Raw genomic sequence first — 23,870 nt, forward strand, 5'->3', positions numbered from 1 at the left:
CTTGCCTTCTTAGGTGTCATAATAAGAACAGAATTTTCAGATGCTGTTTCTTCAAAAAATAGCTGTTGCAGAAAAACTTTGAAGTGATTTCTTTGAGTGAGAAAAATGAGAAAAATTTCCACTGAATGAAGTGAGATTTCCACTTTATTTCACTTTGTTAAAGGCTTCTGTTATCTTCAGGAAGCTTGTCCAGTTCATACAGCTTCATAGATTAGGTCTGTGGTGCACTGGCCTGTGTGACCTTACACATTTCAGTTTATGTAGGGGCTGACTTGGTGCTATGAGCACATTACTGACAAAACTTACACAAGTGTCTTGAGGAATATTTTAAGGTATTTTACACAGCCTCCAGACTTTGAAAGCAGACATGTTTTAGTACAGATCATTCATACTGGCCTTACAGACTTCAGGTGGGAGAGAGAAAGAAGAATTGTTTGGACACATTAGGGTGGAAGAGTTGGCTTTCTTTGGCACTAAAAGAGGAGAAGGTTTTCACAAAATTTAGTCTTAACTTTCACCAGAACTTTGCCAACAGTTTCTCTTAGATTTTTTATTTGATCAGATACAGCTTTCTAAAGTTAGTGGCATTTTTATCTGTGTATGAGACCTTGTTTGCTTGGCAAACCAGCTATCTAATTACTAATGTGAATAAAGGATGTGAGATCAGTCTCCTTTGTGGCTGGCAAACAGTTTTCCTGGCAATGCTTTCTGTTGATGAAACTCTTTTGTGTGGTTGTTTTTTTGTTTTGGTTTTTTTTTTCCAATTGTGCTTTAGACTGTGCTGCAGCAGGTGTGGAAAGATGGCTCAGAGTATGGAGTAAAAAGTGAACTTTTCTCTACAGTTCCCAGACAAAAGGCAGTGGTTGAGTTCAGGTAAGCACATCTGAGGGGTCCTTTGAGACAAGTTCCTTGTCTGATGATTGGTATTTTCTGCTTGATATTCATTGCTGTAAAGTGGGATGCCTGTGGTGTTAAACCATATTAACCAATATTATATTTAGCTGTATTTGACACTCTGATATATTCACCAAGTAGAATATAAATTCTATTCAGGGATTTGAGGCTTTTTCTCAGAACATGTTTTTGGTATTTAAGGAGTTCATGCCTTACACAGCCTTCCATTAAGAATGTTCTCATTTAACACAGAGTAGCCTTCAGTTTTTAAGAAAGCTTCTTTTTATCTTGTTGTGAAGAAACAAAATCTGAATTTCCAGGCAGTAATGAATTTCTTTTTGCACCTTAATACCTTTTTCCCTGACTTGTTAAAGCAGGCAGGTATTTGTTTACTGCTGCCCCCAAAATTTTTTTCCAGTACAATTTTGTTGACTGTCACCTACTCATGGAACGAGAAGTGGCTGACTCAGATTTTTATATATAAATATTTTTGTTGAGTAATATTCCCTGTGCAGGCTTTGATAGTTGTAGAAAGTAAGAACTTGGCTTTAATTTGGAGGTTGAATTTTCATAGCTGAACTTTCTTTTTTGTTATCTGGGCAAAGCATTGTGTAGAGAGTTTTTTTTTTGTTGTTTTCTTTGTGGGAGTGGGCATTGCTGGAAAGATGTAATTTTGGTTGCTGATCCTTGTACACAAAATCTCTCATCCTGGTTTATCTCTGGAAAAGACATTGGGAGAATGATCCATATGTCCAAAGCTTGTAAAAAGTGAGAAGATATTTTTGGTTTTTTTCACCAGCACGACTGGGCTTTGGTTAGATTTTTTCTGTTGTTTGTGGGGTGGTTTAATCACAACAGTGTTAACTGATGCTGGAAGGAAAGCTGGTTGGCTAGGAAAACTTGCTGTCTAGGACAGATGCTAATCAGGGAATCTTATGGGAAAACTGAAAATGGAGCTTTTATTTCAGCTCTTCTAGAAAATGAGTTGGATTCTTTTAACTTGGTGATCTGGCAGTGTTGTCCACTGAACAAATGTTATTTGTTAAAATCTGTTACAGCTCCCCTAATATTGCCAAAAAGTTTCACATAGGACACCTGCGTTCCACCATAGTAGGTGAGTGTGCATTTCCCTGCCTCCTGGGAGGGCTGCTTTGTCTGCCTGCCTCACTTGGCAGGGAGCACTGCTGACATCTCCCTGCTCGGGTGTGAGTGCCCTGTCAGGGCCACTTGCTAATTAAAACCTTTCTGCTCATTATGCAGGGAAGAAAAGAACGTGCTGTGTTGCTGGCAGATTTATCAAGTCGCACATAATATAGTTTTATGACTGTGAATATTAAATGAAGTAGCTTAAAATTGGTCTTCAAAGACACCCAAGGCAGTTTTTATTGAGGTGTTAGGAGAGTCCTTTGAATTTTACATTCTCAATTTGTACTGGACTGCAGAGCAGTTCAGATCGTTATGTCTTGGTGGCTGTCCTGCAAAAAGCTTGCTTTTATATGCTAATAACTTTATGCCAGTATTACTGAGACAGTTGCTGTAATTTCTAATAGAATAATTAATAAATTCCTTGTGCAGTGCTCTAATGGTATATGGAAAACTGTATTTGTCCCTTATTTCCTGATCTCACAATAAAAACTAGTAGGTTGTAAGAGAAGATCCTACAAAATCTGTGTATCTAATAACTTATCAGTTTTTAATTATACTTAATTAATCATTTATAGTTATTAATGATGTAAAGTAATTGCTTCTTCCATGGACAGATGAAGTCGAGTGAAATGATGTATTTTGGGTTTTTTTTTATGTTCCATTTCTGGATCCTTTGTTACGTAAAAAAAACCTCTTTCAGAAGTAGTTCTGTAGAGCAATGGTTGTCCCAGAGTAAGACAATTAATTAACTACAGAGAATGGAATTGGAAGTAATTGCAAGCTATAGTGTGGTGTTATAACAATACAAGAAGAGAGAGCTTTCTGCATTCTTTACAACAGTATTGTCATTAAAAGGTACCCTTGAAGCATAGGAAAATAGAGGAAGGGATATGGGTATTTCTTCTTTGTCATTCTAAGGTTATAACTAAGCTCAGGGGAGAGATGAAGGGTTTTTGTTGTACGAGCAGCTGGAACTTACTTCTGTGTCCTTACATGATAGGACAAGTTTGGAGCATAGTCTGTTAAGTGCAGAGCTCAGAACTGCTCCAGCAGTCTATAGAGATTCAGGACTTGATGTTCTCTTTTTAGCATCGCAATTAACAGCAGTTTGTGAATTTTGAGTTCTTGCCTAACCTGGTATGAGGGTGCCTGACTGTGATGGAATTATGTAGAATGCCACTTATTTGTGGCATTTGTGATCTTATACTTTGCAGTATGTGCATGTAAATCCATTCACCTATGTATGTTTCTGTCCCTGCTGTGTGAGACACTTTGTGGCACTGTTGAGATGCACAGCTTTTCTTTTCCTGCTCACAAAGGAACTTGCTTTTTACAACTACTGCTACTGCTGCTTTCAGTTGTCGGGTGTTTTAGCAAATCCTGTGGAGTATTCCATCTGATTTCTTTTCCTCTTCATTTTGAATACAGGTGATTACAAAACCAGAAAACTGTTCCATAGGGATGAGAGACTACCTGCAAATGAATAATAATATCATTTTTGTTTCATTACCAGGGAATTTCATAGCAAATCTCAAAGTAGCGCTGGGACATGAAGTAGTAAGAATAAATTACCTTGGTGACTGGGGCATGCAGTTTGGTATGTTTCAATATTTTTTTATGCTGTGCTCTTTTTTACTGTATAGTATGGTCTAGGTTTCCAGCTTCAGTTTTTGTAGGCCCATTGGATTCACTCTGTGCTCATAAGGAATGATATCTTGTTTCATGGAGGTAATGTATAGTTCATTTCCTTAAAAAATCTGAACAAAACAATCCAGACTGATCCATCAGCAGTATGACCTGTACTGATGCTGAAAAAATAACAGGACCAGTTTTATCCAGCTGTCCCTCAGTAGCTTGTCTCTCAGACTAAATGTGTATTTTGGGGTTATATGTTTTGGTTTGGGGTTTGGCTTTGGATTTTGTTTCTTTGGTTGCTTGGTTTTGAGGTGCTTTGGTTGGTTTTTGTTTTTGTTTGTTTGTTTGTTTGGGGTTTTTTGTTGTTCCTTTTCTCATTATTCATAGAGTGTAATTAATTTCCACAACAACCACATTTTGGTACATTGGGGCCCAGAGAGTTTATATCTTAAAAGACATTGCTACACTTTCCCCAAAATATTCGGTTTCCACTTAAAGTGTAGCAGAAGAGAGGTGTGTAGCTGGAGAATGTGCAAGTGAACAGGGATTGGAAGATTCTCAGTCCAGCATGCTCACACATAGGCACCCCCATCTCTTCTGAAATCATCAGATCAGTGGGGACTGACAAGTCCTCTCAAGTGCAGCCTGAGGATGCATGGCTTGATCTTTATTGCCACACCAGAGATCATTTATGTCCCATTGCTGGATCTATAGCTATCTCTCTATTATGGCCAACTGACCCATCCATAGTATTCACAACTTTGTTGACTTATGTTGTTAGTCTTGCATTTCAAATTGATCTATATTCTCCTCTCCTTTTCTAATTTCCTCCAAAAAGCTGGTTTTGGTATATTTTTAGGCATTTAAAAAAAGGCAGTCATGCCCACTTCTTCATTCCTGAAAGCTGGTGCACCTCTGAAAACCAGAAATCCTCACTTCTTTTGCAGTAGGCTCTGGAAACTGTCCATTTATGGATGTTTAAATGACAAACACAAAGTGCAGTGGTTACTTTTGGTTATTCCAGCCCTTATGCTGCCCCCTCCAGTTTCAAAGGTACTGCTGGTTTTGTGTACATCAAGGAATCAATTTTATTAACAGAATCAGGTTAAAAATTTAAAATCAATACCCTGCTTTCATTCCACTTTTATATTCATATTTGTAAGTGTAGATAACTAAAATACATTCAGTTCTACCTGTTGTCATTCTAGACTAAGTTCCTGGGTTATAGAGAGTGCAGTGTAACATCCTCAGGACATAAAACATTCTTTATTAAATTATATCCCCTGCAGGTTGTCTTTCCTGATCATGTTTCTTTAGCTGATAGCATGAAACTGTAGCTTATAGCAGAGCTTTGTTTCACTTATGATTTGTTTCATAAGAAATGAACAATGGGTTCACCAAAAATTGAGTAAATTTCATCCTTGCATCCTATTTCATTCACGTTGGCCCCTTAGACATAATTTTATCACCATGCTATTGTATAATGAATGTGGCAATGACAATTAAGCAGTGAAATGCTGTGTGGATAAAAGGCTTCTCAGCTGACCTCATTCAGTCTGCCTTTGAAGATGCTAAGTAGCACTCTGAAATCTGAATATCAAGAATTTTATGTATTTTAATATAAAGGTTCCTGAAGGTGTAACAATCACACTACCTGTTATTTACATGTGTGCCCTTTGTGCAGCATACAACTCCTAGAATCATGCTTTTGACCTAGTAGTTCCAACTATTTTTTTTTCAAAGTAGGTAGTCCCTCCCCTCTTTATTTGGTCTGGCTCAGCTCAAATATATGGCAGTATTATAACAAATAATGGTCCTGCTTCACAGAATTATAGCATAGCAGTATTACTGTAATGGTCCTTTCTCAGAAGCAGTGCTGTAATTAATTATCTGTCAGCTGGTTTTACAGCTACTATTGTTAGAAGCTTTAAAATGTAAGAATTGAAAACATATTTTCCTGAAACATAGCAGAGAGGCCCTCAGCCTTTAGGCAGTTTTGGGGCAGGTTTCTTAAGGTAACAAAGCATATGCAGTCACACTATCTGTCCATCTGTCTTCCTGTCACTCTGCTCCTAATAAATTTTGATCCCATTGGGCAACTTTAGCTATATCTGACAAAGAAAAATATTTCCATGGGAATGAATTACTTTTGGCATTATGACAGTTGGCAGCCCAGTAAGGGCAGAAATACAATGTGTTGACCTCTGGGAGAGAAAGTTACCTTCTGTGTTTAACCTGCTGGCTAACCAGTCAGCACCCCTAAGTCAGAATCAGTTCCAACATGGGCTGCATCTTACCATTAACTGGTGAGTGTAACAAGGTCTGGGGATAATGTGGGAATGACAGAAAATGGAAGGATGTGTTTGGGTTGAATAAAGACTGACAGGTGTGCTGGAGATTGGAGTGTGAAGTCAGTACTGAATAGTGGAATGTTTAGGTACGCGAATATCTAAGAGAGATCGTTAGGAAATCCACCTCTGATTGCTCACAGAACAAGCTGTCCTTAACTTCCTTTCAATAGGATTACTAATACAATACTAATTTTATTTCCTAAAACCTGACCTGTTTTTCTTCTTTAAGTCTGCCATGCCTTCTTCTGTTCTTCTGTACTCAGTGTTTCTAAGAGGGAAATTCTTGAGACAGTGCTATTTGTTCAGTTGCAGAGAGTTTTCCAAAGGGATACCTGCATACCTATTCCTGCATCAGTCCTGGTCCTTGTCAGCTCAGAGGGATAAGCTGGCCTTTAAGTCAGTCTCTGATAATCTGAGAGACAGACTGATTAATGTTACTTGAAGGAGTCAATGGGGTCTTTTCACTTAGACAAAAAGATGGGGATTTGGATTTATTTCCCTTTAAGATGGCTTTTGGAAAGTCCTGAAACCGAATTGGATGCTCACAAAAAGCCATATTCTGAGCAGGCAGCAAAAATTTCCCTTGAAAACATTGCATGAGTGGTATGAGGAATTCTGTGTTGTATCCCAGTTCTTATTATCCTTAAAATGATAAAACTAATAAGGGAGGAAGCAAAACAAGGATTTTTGAGTATATTCCGTTGCTGGACAGTTTCCACTGCATGGCTTCTTATTTACATCTTGTTGCTGTGTAAAAGATGATGGTCTGTACCAGTCCAGAAACACAAATTCTCCTTTCATGAGAAATTGAGAAATTAACACAGTATTTCTTACTGTTTTCTAGCTGTTATATTTCTGGTAGGGGGGTGATGTTTATTCAGTGGAATAATAGGGTTATGCTTTTGATTTTCTTTTTGTAGCATACACCATTATATTCTTTTAAAATGTTCCAGTGTTAAGACTAAACTTACCAAAATAACCTGTCAATATACTCTGGTCTGTTGTCTGACTCTATATGTAATTGTTATTCAAGGCTTATTGGGTGTTGGTTTCCAATCCTTTGGCAACAAAGAAAAACTGAAATCTAGTCCTTTGCAACACCTTTTTGAGGTAAGTTCAGAGAAGACCAACTAGATTTGTCTTTGCAGGATTAAACACGTTACGGTTTGTTGGCTTGCTCCATTCAAACATGCCTGATACCATCTGAGTTAGCATTTACTTTTTGTTGATTTTTTGGTACTCTTAAGTGGTACTTTGTGTGCGATATAGATACAAAACACATAAGGGATTTATGTACTGACCTGCACAGACCCAGTAACCATGAGGAGAGGATGGCTTATGTTCAAGCCCTCATCCTCTAAAAGATCTCACATATTAATGGGCTTAGTCAGTCAGGGTTCCTGTGTGGCACTCTCAGGTGTTTTCTTAGCCCAGAGCTGAGCTGGGTATGGGAGCTGTGGCTGATGCTGCTGTTCAGGCAGTGTGCCACAGGAGAACTGCTCTGTGCAAATCTGTCTCGTGGCAAAGGAACAAACTGTGTTTGGATGCTTGGGTACTCAGCAGCTGAATGCATGTCTGTCAATTGTTTCTATGGCAGGGTAGCCCCTTCTGAGCTTGCCACCTTCATTGACACAGGTAAACTTGCTTGTTCCCTCGTTCCCGAGCCCTGTGGATTTAAGTTGATAGATTCTCAGCACTGAGGAGTTTTAGAGCTGTAGGACTGATTTAAAGAGAAAACAAGAAGCAGTCATATTTTTGAGGTTGTGCATCACTGTGTATTACTTCATTTTTATGTATGATTTCAGTCTACTCTTAGAATTTTAATTTTTTATGCTTGAATTTTGCACTAAAGCTTCAAAATACCAGCTATTGCAGTAGCATGTAGGCTTTATGACCTTAAAAAATTGCCTTTAAGTGTAGAGAACAGTATTCAGTCAAGATGCAAAAGATTCTGAAACAGTAGTTGTTTGAGACCAAATTAGTTTCTCAGTTATTCCCAATTTTTAAGTGTTTGTTCAGCTGTATGCCTGGCTGTATCAAAAACTGAGATGTGTTTCAAAGTTGTGCTTTTTCTGCTGGGGTGTGAAATCAGTATTTCCTATGAATATAAGTTTGTAAAATACTGAGTCTATCAAAGATTTTGCTGCTTCAACTGCTATCTCAATTTTAGACAGTGCAGTTGCCATAAATGTCAATTTTCTGGTCTTTTGGAGACGTGGCTGTGGTTTAAAAGTCCATGATACGTTCCCTTCCAAGCATAAATTAGTTCTTCCATATTTTGCTGCTGCAGTTGTTTCAAGGTTATGAAGAGGATAATAGTGGCAGCAGTAAGGAATTAGGGCATTAGTCTTCTTTCAAGATAAGCTGCACATTTTCCTTTTGGGCTTTGGGCTATTCATTCTTTCTTTAAATGGGGAATGTGTTGCTTAAACAAGTCTTTTAAAATGTTAAAAATGTAATCTTTAAATGTGTATTGTTCTTGTAGAACTGTTTTTATTGGAGGACAGGATTATACTACTTCAGCATTTTTAGTGTCATATTTTAGGTGTATGTGCAGATTAACAAAGCAGCAGAAGATGAAAACACAAAAAAGCTGGCTAAGGATTTCTTCAGAAAACTGGAGGAACATGATGAGCAGGCATTGTCAATTTGGAAGCAGTTTAGAGACCTCAGTATTGAGGAATACGTCCGGATTTATAAGGTACAAATCATCCAAATACTTTTTCTGTGTTGTTGGTAAAATGATTTCTTTCTCTATTGCTTCATCAACATAATTGACAGTGCACAGCACCTTTTCATGTAGGAGACTGCCAAGCAGTGGACTCACTTGGGATCAGAGATTGCTCTAAGGTTACCAGTTCATTTCCCTTAACTTTAAAACTTTAGAATGTTGTGAGGAAGCTGTTTCTCAGTATGCCAGGCTAAGCCTCATTCTGCTTGGGAAAAAGCACAGTAGCTGATTTCTCATCCAAGCAGGCTGTCACTACAGTTGCTGACATGCTAGATTCGTTTCATTTAATATAGTCCAGGTAATTGGCCTTTAGACTAATTCTCCCTTCTCAGAAGTCCTGAAGCTCAAAGTGTGGTGCTAAACAGCCAGGCAAATTAGTGTTGAATAAATATTGCTTGGTTTTGCTTTATCTTTGAAGTCAGCAACAACCCACCAAATTTAAAAGTTTCCATGTAATAGATTTTATTAGAAGATGACCCTTTCACATTTCTGATCTAATGTTAAAATGGTGCTTATTAAATTGGGTGTAAGACATTACAGCAGCAGGAGTTCCCTGCAGGTGGAGTTGAGCTAATACACAGCTGTCTGTTTACACTGTGATCTCATAAGTGGAGCCAGTGTCCACTGTTTCATGGGACATGTTTGTGCCACTGACCTAAAAATTACCCTTAAAAATTTTAAAGCAGTTTATAATCCAGATAATGTGGCTTTGCTTTAACTTCTTCCCTGAAGCATGTCACTGGAGCCAAGAAAGGACTCTTAAGATCTCAGAAGTGAGACACTTGATATTTCTTGTGGAAAGCTGGCCTCTGAAGGTAATTAGGTACTGGGCTGTATATGCAGCTACATCTTGAAGGTCACCCATCACTAATCACATGATGACTGGTACAGCTAGGTCTTTCTCTCCCAATTTCAATTAAACTAAAAAGTTTAAAACTGATGAACTGACCAGGTTTGATGGTTAAGGTCATCTTGTCTCCTCTGAATGTATCCTCAGACTTAATTTCTGTATGCTCAGCAATGTTTGTGAGCAGCTTTTACTTTTCAAAATTCCTTTAAGCATCCTTTTAAAATAGGGTTGGTTTCATGTCCAGGTAGCTCCTCTGCACCCCACTGGTTTCACCTTGAGCACAGCAAGGAAGAGACTTGCCTCAGAATTGTGTATGAATTGCTCTAACCAGTTTATGCCTGATTTCTCATGAATGTTACAGTGAACATCATATTCACCTCAGGGAGAGATTGATTCTAATGCAGAAATCGATTAAATCAAAATCCAAGCATCCTTTCCTTTTAACAATTAAGTGATATTTCCTGGAATAACATTAATCTTTGCACTATATCTGATCTGTGACCTATCATCTGAATGACAGAAAAATAATTAGCCTTGATCTTAACTATATTACCCTTCTTTGATATTCTTGTAACTTCTCAGCGTCTAGGAGTGCACTTTGATGAATATTCTGGAGAGTCATTTTACCAAGAGAAGGCCCAGGAAGTTCTGAAGATGTTGGAAGATAAAGGACTCCTTCAGAAAACAATGTATGAGCTCATTCAATCTGTTGGTGCACTTTATTTAACATCTCAGTTGCACTTCAGACAAGATAAGATGAGTGAGGTTTGTACATAACCTGAGGGGAAGAGTTTTCTTTACGTGGTTTTGGTAGCTGTTCTAGTAGAAGACCATCAGGATTGTGCAGTCACAGCTAAAATTTACATTTTCCTTTTCTGTGACTAGCACAGAAGCCTGACCTTGACAAATTGGGTACAATGACAGTGTTCAACTCCTAATGGTGTTTTAGGCTGTTGATTGGTTTGGTAGCTCTGTGTGCCATTTAATGAACAGAATTAGATGTCATCCTTACCTTGATGAAGTAGGTGCCTGGCTGAACTGGGATGGAAGCTGTAATCATGGAATGCATCAAAATGTGGGCAGGCTGCTCCCTGACATCAGCAGTGGTGACTGCAAACTTACAGGAACGGTCTTCAAAAAGGCTTAAAGGAGATGGATTCTTTTCATTCAAAGAAAAGGAATGAGACACTCTAGAGGGAAGGGGGCTTGTGGCAAGAGGCCTTGGCTTTGGCTCTGACCTCAGTCTTACCTGAATTTACCAGTGTAATGGCTTGCAGTGCCATCAGTATTTCCCCTTGACTTACAGAAAAGGGACAGGAGTTGTGGATCTCTCGGAGAAGAAAGACCTCTCGACAGTTTCCACCGTCATGCGCAGTGATGGGACATCTCTTTATATAACAAGGCAAGTAAGCCCATCTGTGCTCCCTGCCAGTCATTCTGCCAGGGAACTTCTGAACATCAGCACATTGATAACTGATGGCATGGATTATGAAGATTTTTATTTCTAGGATGGTTGTAAGTGAAACTAGTAATGTAACTATGATGGGATGAAAATGGCTTTTAAATACTTTTCCTCCCCCTAAGTAATGTTAGTAAATCTCCTCTTTGTATAAATTATAATACTTCCTCCAGCTACTAACTGAAAATGAAACTAGAATCTCTGGATCTAATAAATAGTTGCCAAATAATAAAGATTTTAAAAGACCTTTGCTTAAAATGTTGGTTGATGGTGTGATACAGGAAAAAACTGCTTGTTCAGCCTTGCCTTCATTGACTCAGTGGACCACCAGTGCTGTAACATCAATTTTATTGCTGTTTTTCAGCCATCTCATCAGTATCCTAAAATTCCTCATGGGTATTTTAATATGGAAGCCTTAACAGTTTCTTTGTGCCAGGAATGTAAATAAATCTAGTGTCTAGCCCTCAGGGTAAACTGTACAGCTTTTCAAGGCAAGGGTATTAGAGAGATGCTACAGTCAATCCTGTGCATTAGGGAGCTGCTGAATCCCTTAGCCAAATGAAGACAAAGATGCCACAGCTACATGCCCACAGATCAGCCAGGAATAAGCATAAGCACCTGATCTCCACAGGCCCAAAACCACTCAGCACAGTGGGCACTTTGTTCCCCTCTGGATGATTAGGATGAGTATCTGTCTATTCCTGTGAAGAAATAGATGTATGTGCATAGATACATATGTGTATGTGATATATATTGTGATAGATATACTTGTATTATGTATATGCTAAGTGTATTATTGAATAATTTAATCAATGTACATATGTATTGTACATGCACTATGCATCCCCCAGTAGCTGGAGGCCCCTGTGGTCTCTCCAGCAGTCAGCCTGGACCCTCTGATGCCAACAGTTCAGACTGCTCTGGGTGCCCCATCTCTGCAGGCACATATGGAGACTTCTGGGATACTTTGCCTGCTTGCTTGGCTATTTAGCTTGGTACTTGCTGTCAGTCATAGGAGGATGTGTGTGCCCTCACTCCAGCTGTTGGCTGAGACACCTTGTGACCCCTGGTCAGGCTCCAGCTGTTACTGCTTCATTTCACTCATGCCCAGTCCCCTCAGTCTCTGACACCACAGATGCACAGCCTACGTGAGCTGTAGTCGCCAGCTGCAGCTGCTGACCCTCCAAACATGTGTTCACACAGAGGAGAGAGCCCCCTCACCCCAGGAGAGTTTGAAATGGAGTTTCATGGAAAGACAGACTGTGCCGAAGAGGTGCAGGACAGAACTACACAAACATATAACCAGCAATCGACTTAAAAGCCACCCATCCCTGTTATGATCTTTTCTTATCTTTGGTTCCTCCCCTCAGCATTCCATAACAAGTCTTGTGCAATTGCAAATGCTTTTTTCAGATTGGAGTACAAGGCTGATGGTTCTCCTGGGACAGTCCTGTGTGCTTGTCTGTCTGTAGATGAGCTTTGTACCATTTAAGCTAAGGTTGAACATGGGTTCATTTTCCAGGAAAGGGTTGTTTCTCCCAGGTCCCAGCAGGCAGACAGACACTGGACTTACTCTGCACAAAGAACAGTTTCCTCAGTAACTTTCTTAGGTAGTGGTTTAAAAAAAACATTTCAGACATGTTATCAGCAAAGTACACATGTCCTTTTTTTATGTGTAAGGCATACATGGATCCTTCTTTTCAGGAAGTCCTCTCCCCTCCATAAAAAGCAGGTTATTTTTCTAAGAGGCAACTAGTGAGGTATGTCTGAGCAAAAGTCCAAATAGTTTCTCATTATCTCTTTCAGAGATCTTGCAGCTGCTATAGACAGAATGAATAAGCACAGCTGGGATACCATGATTTATGTGGTAAGTAATTCTGGATTCAGCACACACTTTGGTGCTGACTCTCTGCAGTAACCCAGGGGCCTCTGGCTTGCAACATGACTTTGGCACACAGTACTTTTGGCAGTAAAATGGATGCCCTTACTGCCCAGCAGCTGTGCCTCTGTGTGGCAGCGTTCCTTGGTTCTGTTTCAGTACATGACCCCCAGAATGGCTGAAAAATACCTTTAAACTGAAAGAGAGTAGGTTTAGATTAGATATTAGGAAAAAATTGTCACTCTGAGGGTGCTGAGGCACAGGAACAGGTTGCCCAGAGAAGCTGTGGATGCCTCATCCCTTGAAGTGTTCAAGGCTAGGCTGGATGGTGCTCTGAGCAAGGTGGTACAGTGGGAGACACCCTTTCCTGTTGTTGTTCTATTTCTGGAGTCCCATACCATTGTTATCAGATTTCTAAAGTCCATACCTCCTTGGTGTGTTCTTATGGCTGCAGAGCTTCACAGCAGACTCCTTCTTCTGCATCTTGTTCTCTCTCAGTTCAGGGCTCCTCCAAGGCTCTCCCTGACTGGCTAACCCACCCCCTTTTATCCCAGTTATCTTCATTGGTCACAGCTGCAGCCCATCAAGGACAACCGGGACCTCCCAGGGCAAAGCCTATATACAGATATTCAAATACAATACATTTCCTCTACTACCCCACAACAGGAGGGTTGGAACAAGATGATCTAAGGTACCTTCCAACCCAAGCCTTTATATGATTTTATGGAAATTAGCTCTGGAGTTATTCTCTACTCGTTGCAATTAGTTTGAAAGGAGCTCTTACTTGATTTGACATTTTATTTTCTTTATAGATGTTGTAATTAATAATTAAACAAACCAGAAAAAGATGTTACTATTATAAAGGGTTTTAAAATGTTAATTTAGAAATTAATGGTCTAAAATGAAACTAAGTCTACTCTGAAGTCCTGATATCTTATCTGAAATGTACATTTTTATGGCTTTGAACAATGCCTTAGTTTCATTATGTAGAAATTGCAGATAAAGTACTACTTAATCAATCTGGATGAAGCAGTTGTAGACAGGGAATCTTTTTATATTTATTGGTTTCATTATTTTGCTTTTTCACAATTCTAGCAGTATCAGTAATGGATATGAATAGCAGGACTGTCTCCTTACTTCTCTGAAACTGTTTTTGATCTCATATTAGCAAGAAAATATCATGTGATGCTTTTAAATCTTCTTTTTCTCAGATTTAGAAAAAAAATTACAAAAGCCATGTTCTTTTCTATCAAGTCCAGAATTAGTAACATGTGGAAAAAAATCTGTATGTGGTCATGTTTGTTAATGTCCTTGTACCCTTTCTGTAGAGCTTTTTCAAAAGTCATTATAATGTGACACATAACAAGATGCAGGGAGAGAGATCAGTAAGCAGAACATTAAATACACATTGTAAGTGCAACTTCTAGTTAAATCACATTCCTCCTTTTAGCTTCAGTCTTCAGGAAGTTTCCTGTAGCTTGCCATTCTTACATGTTGTCGTAGAACAGGGAATTTTTGGTTATTCTGGGAGGAAATAGTGTGATTTTGATGGGCGCTCTTCTGCCCCTGCTGGCTGGAACAGTGAGTCCATCAGCATCCGAGGGCAGTGTGGCTGTGAAAGTGCAATGCTTTAGATGTTAAGGATGCTTCCTGTCTGGTTCACGTGGGTGGGCAGTTATGTGTTTGGTGTTCCAGGAGGTAGCAGGGACCAAGGGAGAAAGAACAATTAGAAAATTTTGTCCACTTTGCACAAATCAGGATGTCAGCTGAACTTTCAGCTAATGGCATGAGTAAGTATATGAACAAGAGTCTTGAGGAGATTGCTGCTGTAGTTGAACTCCAGTCACTGTTTAATTCCTTGCCTGGGCTTCCCTGGTCTCCTCTCAGTCCAAAGAGAAACACAGCACAGCCAGACTGTGATGTGACTCGTGTCCATCACAGCCAATGTCTCATCCAAGTGGGAAATGACAGATTAAACTGTCCTGTCCTCTCAGCCTTGCTCAAGTTGTATGGTTTTCAGAGGACATGATTAGTATTTTTACAATTTCTGACTTTCTGAGGACTGAGAAAGTGGGTTATTAAAAAAAAGAGTGAAACAAACTTTTAGGAGACTCTTGTGGGACAGACAGCCTGGTGAGGGCACTGGCAGCCTTGCTGAGCTTTGCTGCTGTTTTGTGGCACTGCTTTGTAGTGAGTTAGGACTTTACTCAGTGTTACCAGGGGCGGGAGGACTTCATGGGATTAAATGAGCATGTTAATGTATTTAATTATTAAAGACTAAAATCAAACATATTTCAGAATGCTCATCTTTTTACAAGAAAATTATTTAGAGACTCTAGAGTCTTATTTCACAAGTTTGTCTTATTTTCATCAGATGGACTTCTTCAGAAGAACATTAAATGGGTTTACTACTTGTAATGCTGTAAATCAGTGCATTCACCAGTTTAGGTTTTAAAAAAATCTACTTATTTCATAAAAAGGCAGTGGTACGAGGCAAATATTCAAAACATCTTAAAACGTGTGGCATGGTATGAAAGGGGTACTTAAGATTCCATTGAATGTTGCACTCAAGAAGGAGATGAAAATGCTTTTAGAAATAAAGAATTAAATATAATCCATGCTGTCAGACTGCAGACTTCTACCTTAAAGCCAGCCACTTAATGAGATAGGTCTGGCTTTGTGCAGAGATGCACATCATCTGTAAGGTGCATGCAAAAGGACTTGGAAAGCCTTGTTTGAAGCACCAGCCACTGCTGAACATTTATCAGCTGTCCCTTTACCAGCCTTGCTTGTGAGTCAGCATGGAGAGGTGATTCCCAGGAGCAGAGCAGGTTATGAGGAGCTAGGAGAGAGGAGGCAGGTGCTTGTACAGGGGTAGTTGAGAAGGAACACAAGCATTTCACTCCTTGTCCCAAAACAGCAAACAAATGAGAAATAGTGATTATTTGGTTATCTCTGCACTGTTTTATAAGGAGGGATAAAAAGGGGTCTGAGTGAGGTAGTCAAAACAATTAGGAAGGAAAATGAACCTCAGAGCAGCAGCAGCTGTAGCTAGAAACACATGTGAAGGCTGTTGTTAAACATAACATACAGTCAGAAATAACTTCAATTTGTATGAGAGTGTAACTGAAAGTGGAAGAGAGAACAAGATGCATCACTGTCATGAAATTGTGATCATTTTTACATTTTTTTGAATTATTTATCTGCCTTATGATGTAAAACTACAAATCATGCTGGGGACAATAGAAACTATTGGGTTCTGGAGGCAGACAGCCAAAGAGGAGTTCTGTTTCTAAGCCAAAGGACCCTTGGAGTTTGGTGATATAACCCAGGGGTATAACAAGAGCAGCAAGGTTCTGAAATGAAAATGGAGATATTTTGTTTGATGGGCAGCTCTCAGATCATGAGAAATTACAGAACATTGTTTCCTTTCACTTAATGTCTTTGCCTTCATGACCTGAGAATAATAATTTCTGAAAAGGTAGATTTCTTTTTCTAACATAATTCAAAATCCCATTGCCATAGATTCCAGCTGTCACAATTTTCAAGTCTTGCTTGTCTTCATGAGTCTTAATTTTGCTTGCAATGATTTACTGGCATTGTGGTAGTGTGTGTTAAAAGCTACTGCTTATCAGACTTGTAGTGTTTTCTGATATGCATCAATTCTATTCCTTAGACAGATAAAAGCCAAAGTAATCACTTTCAACATTTATTCCAAATACTGAAGCTCATGGGCTATGACTGGGCAGAAAGGTATGTACTTAAAAATCATAATTATATACTGGTTTTGGTGGTTAATTTCTTTTTCCTCAAGAATGTATATAATATGTACATTGGGATTTCAGTTGAGCGCTCTTTTGAGGAGAGTCTCCTGATGGTGTCCATCCACCACCATGCTATAGCACACATCATGTAGGCATTTTGGATGAAACTAAGCTACAAGATGTGATGCTGGTGTGCAAGTAATGGACTCCAGAGTACAAGCAGACATTTTGCCTGTAGAACCCAACTAGTACTAGTCCAACAGAGAAACAAACCCTTAGAAATATGTGCAGTGTGGGCCTCAGGTCCTTATCAGCAGCCTTTTCATTCTGTGTGTCCACTCCTGCCGGTCTGATTTATTTGTGGATGGCGTCATTGCTGTGTGTTTTGGATGTGAAAAACAGCCCTGTCTCTCATTTAACAGGTTTTTCATAACTGCCTGATGTGAAAAAGGGAAACTATTTTTAAGAGACTTCATGGCATAGCTTCTGGGATATTGTGTGGTCAGAAATTATTACCTCTTAAAGTATTTTATTTTAGCAGAGATCAGAATCTGAGTTTGTGAATCATGCTTCAGGCTTGAAGTATCTATTGCAGGGAAGTGTATCCCTGCTGTTATTCATTGTAATTACCAGTCTTGTTAGTAATCTGAGCAAAGGTCAGTAATGGATCTCCAGACTAAATCATATTCCTCTCTGCCAGACTGCATGTCTTTTGTGGTTATATATAGGGTTTAAGCCTTCAGGAATACCAACCTGCCCCCTTTCACAGTGCTTCAAGTTGTGCTAAAATTACCTTAGATTCTGAATCAAGAATAATGCTTGGGATTATTACGAGCAGAAACAGTGAATGCTTTATTATTAGCAATGATTAATTATACTGTTAGCTTAATGTGGCCACAATAGAATTATTATGACTCCTTTTCTAATTATATTAAGAGATCTCTGTTGCCACAGTAATTTGATCTGTCTACATCCTGCCTCTCCTCAATTTATTGCAGTTTATTGCATTGAGGCTTCTGTACTAAAGCTAGTAGCAAGAGATTCCTGAGAGCACACAAATGACCAGGCTATCATAACTCTGATCATAATTTTCCCATTATATAATAAGTATGGAGCTTGGTTGCTGAAATGAGAGTTACTGATTATATCACTGAGCTTCCCACGTTGGAGTGTTATTTATTCAGCTGTTATTGCTTTTTCCTCGTAGAGAATCCAGCTCTGAAAAAACACTGCAAATGTTTCTCTCTATTGAAATATAATTTTGATCCTGCTGCTTCTCAACACAGGTGCCAGCATGTGTCTTTTGGTCTAGTTCAAGGAATGAAGACTCGGAGAGGAGAAGTAGTTTTTCTGGAAGATGTTTTAAATGAAGTTCGCTCAAGGATGTTGCAAAACATGACTTCCACAAAAAGTTAGCTATTTCAGGTCTTACTGGCTTCTTTTGATGTTCTGTGTTGATCACATTGTGTCATCTTTTCCACCCTTCACTTCTCCCTGTATTGCACTAATCACAGTAATATGCTCCTTTCCTTTCTTTTTGTACTAACCATCATATAAGCAACATTACAATAATTCTTTGCAACTCTGTGAACTCCCCCAAATTGCAGATTTACAAATTCTAAAATTCAGTGAAATTATTTTATCATGCCCTGAGAAGGAAGGTACCTGCCTTTTGGGGACAATTGTTTTTTTCTGGAGGGACAAATGAGTCAGTAGTAGATTTGGGGCTGGAGTTGAGGGATCAGTCAGATTTCATCCAAAGGATGTATAGCTCTGGCAATTTTCTCTGGCAGGAGTGACCCTCGCTTGCCTGCCGCTGCTGCCTTGTGACCCTGCCAGCCTCGTGGCTGTTCCCGAGTGCCAGGGAGGTCACTGCTCTGCCCCAGATTGTGCTGAAGGGGGGGGTTTGCCTGCACCTCACTGGGCTGTGGCTCCAGGATCGTTTCCTCCTGATGCACTACAGATCCAAGCAGTTCCCAGTGAAATGCTGCCCCCTCTTGTGCTCTCTGGGGTTAGGTGCTGGATTGAGCCAGCAATCTGATCAGTTTAAGTAGTATGCATCTTCCTTGCTCTGCCTCCTCAGCTTTTTTGAAACAGACGATTTTCCTTGTAAAATGGACAAGGAGGTGGTCTCCCTGCACGTGGCAGGGGGTTTGGACTGGATGATCTTTAAAGGTCTCTTCCAACCCAAAGCATTCTGTGATTCTCCCAATTCAGATTCCCTCAGCATAGTCAGTTTAGGTATTTACAGTGGATGGCATGAATACTCCCTAAATGTACATCCAAATAGTCCATTAGCCATTGGAACAACTTTTTTTGTTTATGCATCTTGTTATCACTTGGAGCTATTTATCAGTTTTTCAACAAAATCTGCATTTCCCTGATCTTGGAGATTGGCTGTCATAATTGTGAAAAAGAATTCAGTGTAGCCTGCATAGTCTGTCGTAATGCACCCTCCTCACTTCAAATCTGTGCTACACATACAAGGGGAAGTGGGAAAAAGCCCATGTGAAACAGCTGTTTTCAGCTTTCCATATTGCTAGTTTACAGTTATGGAAGATCTGCCTGCTCTTTTTTTGGCATCTCCAAGTCTGAGCAGGAGTCATTATGGTGCTGCAGACTTAGCAATGTTTTTCTGTTTCTCTTCAGCAACCAAAGAGACCCAAGATCCTGTGGAGACAGCAGAGAAGGTTGGTCTTGCAGCACTCATAATTCAGGTGAGTCTGAGCTGCCTGACGAGGTGTCTGCAGTGTCTGTGAGAAGTTGCAAACTGAGATGAAGAGCTGTGGTCTGGGTGACATCAATTTATTGTTCCAGGACTTCCGGGGCCTTCTGTCATCTGATTACCAGTTTAGCTGGGAGCGAGCTCTCCAGAGTCGGGGAGATACAGGGGTGTTCTTGCAGTACACCCATGCCAGACTCCATAGGTAAGAGGAGCATTTCTGCACAGCACAGTCTGACATGAATTTTAACCTTATTAACTTTCTGCTTTGCTAAGTAGTAATGCTAACTCCTTAAATATGACACATGTTCACTTTTTCAGCAGAAGTGTGAGTTTAAGATAGAAATCATTGAGACTTCCCAGAAGATCAGGCCAATTAATTTTAAATTTTCTACCTCATTTCCATGGAACTGAACTAACTGTTCATGTAGTTTCTCAGTTCTAGGAACAGCTTCTCTGTGGTTGGTGTCACTGATGAGGAATGGTTGCCTAGAACTAACGAAACTGATGTGAAAGCCAAAATACCCACACTTGTAAAACACACCACATCACAGAACCTGGATGTTTTTGCTACCCACAGTAACTAGTGGATTATTTTTACATTGTTATTCCCCCACTGTTGACAGCTGAGATTAAAAGGAGATCCCTTCCTGTTGACTCAGGTCAAACACTTATTTAATTATTTTTTTTAAAGAGTTTCAGAAGAGTCCATGTTGAACAGTTTTATCAGTTATACTGAACTGCCAGAGCAGACCTCAATATGTGTTTTCTTGTATGATTCCTTCCTGGGTGAGACCAAAGGTGTGAGGCAATGGTAGCAGGACATGGTGTTCAGAGAGAACGTGCAAGCCTGATCCTTTTCTCTGGTCTGTTCTTCGTGTACTCCCTTGTCATGTATTGGTGGTTCCAAGGTACCATAGTGGGGGATTGTCTACCTCCCTAGTCCTTTTAGCTTCTGGACCTGTTGTCCATGCATATGTCTAATCCTGTTAACTGAATGGCCAGCACACATTTTTCATTTTTTTTAAGTCAGCTAGTCTGTTTCAGTGCTCCATTCAGCTTGAGCTGAGCCTACTCTGTTTCCTTAAAAACACAGATTACTGTGGTTTTTTTCTGTTCAGCATTGCTAAGAGGTGGTTTTCATCCAACATTTGTTTTCCATTCTTGTGTTTTAGTTTAGAACAGATGCATGGGAATGCAGAGCTAACTGATGTGAATGTGTCATGCTTGCAAGAGCCAGATGCCATCTCTGTTCTTCAGCATCTTCTCAGGTTTGTCTAGTTTTCTTTCCAAATTCCATTTCCCTTCAAATAAATATCTTGATATGCCACTGACCTTTTGAGAGGGCACAGACTGTATGATTGTAAGAAAAAATGGCTTGTTTGAGGCAATGGCTTGCCTTTTGTGCCACATGGATTGCAGCATTTGAAATGTTCACGGTTTTAGAAGCCATATGATGGAAAAAGCAGTATTTGGAACATACTTGGTGTACATGAGCCTCCTAATTATTCTTGTCTTCACAAAAGTGTACTCAGCTCTGTATAAATATTAGCTGCAGATCTGCTTGGTCCCTCATGTTCTGTTTTTGTCATGTGAGGAGAGAGGTGGTAAGGTACATGGAGTATATGTGTGCACATTTGGGGGCTCAGCATCCTTCAGAGCTACTGAACATGCACAACTGGTACCTGTTAATAACAGTGGTGTTCTCATTAATTCAGTCTTAAGGTTGAGCAGATTCTGTTTTCACTAGTTCATAGATGTGTAATTAAACTATGGAGATGAGGGAGTTGTCAGTGTTGCACAGCCTGTGATGGAGTCAGAAACAACTGAAGCTTTCAGAGTTCCTACTGAGAATTCCTGTATACTGCATTGCACACTGTGCAGTACCAGCAAGAACTTTTTTGACCCTACTAAGACCTTCCTGAGGCCATCTGTCTAAAATTAGGACTTCCAAAAGTCATGCCAGTGCACCAGGTGGCTCCTTTGACCTGCAGGTGTGGGCTGCAGAGCCCTGCCATGAACTGTGACAGCCTCCAGAGGCCTGCCTGCAGCCCATCGTTTGCTGCACGCTCTCTTGAGCAACAGCAGGACCAGCCAGCTCTCAGCAAGACCAGCAGTGTCTTATTTATGCAGTTCCATTGTATTTCACAGAAAACATGTGAGCTGTTCCTTGGGACTTTTTTGTACTCTTATGTATCTGCTGAGCTGTTGTTACCACTGTGTGATCCCCAGTTCTGCAGCTTGTCTTAAAGAATGGAAAATTCCATGGCGGTTCAGCTTGGACATGCTGGCAGGGATGGGCCTGGGAGCTGAGCAGAGACAGGAAATCCAGTCCCCACTCTGAATTTGAAATCTCTTCAGCCCTGGAGGTGTTGGTACCTTCTTGCAGGCTGTGAAAAAGGACAGCAAAACACACAAAGAAAAAACATAGCTGTCATGACTGCCTGTTCTACCCTGTTTAATACTGGCTTACAAAGTCAAGTGTATTGTGTAAGTTATGTAGGATGACCCTGCTTGCAGCAATCTCTGAGTCTCTGGGCTTTGTATGGGTCCAATCCGGCTTGCTCGAACCCAGGCCCACACGGACTGGCATGGACAGTAAAAGACGAGAAGCGCTCTTCTCCTCGTGGGGACGAGAGTCCTGTTTATTGGCTTGGGAGGGGACGCTCTGCTGGCAGCGACCACGCAGGTAGAAAAGAGGGTGTGGCACCCTTGCAGGGGAGTTTTATACCCAAGGGATGGGGGCAGGGAAAGAGGACCGTGGCCAATGGGATACACTTGGGGAAGGATGAGGGGAGGGGTGACCAAGGACCAGACCACCAGGGGATATAGAAAGGGGCGTGCATAGGGGAGAGACCATGTAATGGGAAAGGGGGAATAACAATCTCTGTGACCTAACTTACTCAGTACAAATTTTCCATCACCCAGTGCAAAACAACAACTAAATAAACTATTTAGTGCAATACAACACCTGCTTGAGCAGGGAGGTTGGACCAGATCACCCATTGTGGTCTTTTCTAACTTGAACCATTATTCTGTGTGATTCTGTATTCCAGGATTTGTCTTTTTCTAATGTTGCAAGATTCCTTTTATCTATTTAAAATGCTAAGCTGCTTTTATTAAAGGCAATGTCCTCTAAGGGACTATTTTGACTTCCTTGGTTATTTAACACATTTTTTGCTCCTAGAAACGTACAATTAGTGTTAAGATGTAAAACCAGACATAATGTTCCAGGAACAAATATAGCTCTTGTGTTTGCTATAGCCTGCCTCCCTGAGCTGTTTGCATGATGAGGAGCAGAAGCAATCTCCTTCAATAATAAGTGAACAAGGAAGGAATAATCAGTTGTGTGCTAATGACATGGCTTAGGTCTGCTTCAGAAGATTAGTTTTGCTAATTCTACAGCTGTGGTTGTGTGCTTGTTCTGACTTCAGCAAGTCTGATGAGCCTTCTATCTGAGTACACCTTGTACCACTGCAGCACCAAACAATCCTTTCCTTCCTTCACAGGTATGACGAGGTCCTGTACAGATCTTCTCAGGATCTGCAACCCAAGCACATTGTCAGCTACCTCCTCACACTGAGGTAAGGTGTTTGCTGATACTGGCCATGTCTCCAGTGAGGACAGGTCTTCCTGAGCTGGCTCTGCAGCCCTCACATCTGCACTGCTTTGAAGAGTAAAAATAGTGGGAAGATGCAAATTTGTGGCACAGTTTCCCTGCAGCAGGAAATATATAAAGTAGGATAGCAAATAATGTAATAAATAGTTGAGATTAAGGCTGGAGCCAGGATCCTTCTGAGAAACTTAGCAGCTTTTAAGAAAAAATAATCATTTGGCTGAAACACAGTATCTGAACCCAAAATCATGCTGGACTAATGATGTCTTAAGGAGCAGATTTTAGCTGATAACATCCTCTCAATATCAACATTTCAGCTAGGAAATTTTATCCAAACCACTTTTAACTACTATCTCAGCCCGTGAACAAAGCTTGTTATTAGTGTAAGCCATACTGTGGATCTGATTCCCAGAGGAGTGGACAGCGCCATGAAATGCTGGTGTCGGCTTGGTGGAGGAAGCTGTAGAGCCTGTGGATAGGGAAGGCTTTAACAAGTTAAGGAAAATTGTGCAAAGAATCATGCATCTTGGGAATGATAGGATAGGCTCTCAAGGATCTTCCCAGATCAGTCTTGAGACTGTTCTGTGCGTTTTTTGGGGGCAGAGAGGGCAGGGAGTGGGAAGGTATGTGTGAAGCAGGAAGATGGTTTTTTTGGGGTTATTTTAGGAGAATGGAGTTGTCAGGGCATACCATCAACACCATGCAGGCTACAGAAAACCATGCCCTCCTTCAGCCAGGTGAAGAGGCTGTTGGAAATCAGCCCGTGGCATGCTGCAGTTGTGGGTAGCTCTTCCAGTTCTGCTGCTTTCTGTAGCCCACAGCG

The 23,870-nt window shown here is 40.3% G+C and overlaps 1 protein-coding gene across 3 annotated transcripts in view; it reads left to right on the forward strand.

Annotated features, from left to right (window-relative positions):
* The window catches only part of RARS2 (arginyl-tRNA synthetase 2, mitochondrial), a 30,470-nt gene that overhangs the window by 4,980 nt on the left and 1,620 nt on the right, over nucleotides 1-23,870 (forward strand). For all 3 annotated transcript variants that reach the window (XM_036379675.2, XM_036379676.2, XM_054514214.1), the window contains exons 5-18: nucleotides 776-873; nucleotides 1,953-2,008; nucleotides 3,554-3,637; nucleotides 7,060-7,136; nucleotides 8,572-8,727; nucleotides 10,190-10,296; nucleotides 10,914-11,009; nucleotides 12,873-12,933; nucleotides 16,622-16,698; nucleotides 17,996-18,120; nucleotides 19,359-19,426; nucleotides 19,527-19,636; nucleotides 20,607-20,702; nucleotides 22,941-23,015. In XM_036379675.2, coding sequence (XP_036235568.1) covers nucleotides 776-873; nucleotides 1,953-2,008; nucleotides 3,554-3,637; nucleotides 7,060-7,136; nucleotides 8,572-8,727; nucleotides 10,190-10,296; nucleotides 10,914-11,009; nucleotides 12,873-12,933; nucleotides 16,622-16,698; nucleotides 17,996-18,120; nucleotides 19,359-19,426; nucleotides 19,527-19,636; nucleotides 20,607-20,702; nucleotides 22,941-23,015 — 1,286 coding nt within the window. The remainder of the gene's footprint in view (nucleotides 1-775; nucleotides 874-1,952; nucleotides 2,009-3,553; nucleotides 3,638-7,059; nucleotides 7,137-8,571; nucleotides 8,728-10,189; nucleotides 10,297-10,913; nucleotides 11,010-12,872; nucleotides 12,934-16,621; nucleotides 16,699-17,995; nucleotides 18,121-19,358; nucleotides 19,427-19,526; nucleotides 19,637-20,606; nucleotides 20,703-22,940; nucleotides 23,016-23,870) is intronic.

This window comes from Molothrus ater, chromosome 3 (assembly GCF_012460135.2).
Source record: "Molothrus ater isolate BHLD 08-10-18 breed brown headed cowbird chromosome 3, BPBGC_Mater_1.1, whole genome shotgun sequence".
NCBI lineage: Eukaryota > Metazoa > Chordata > Aves > Passeriformes > Icteridae > Molothrus > Molothrus ater.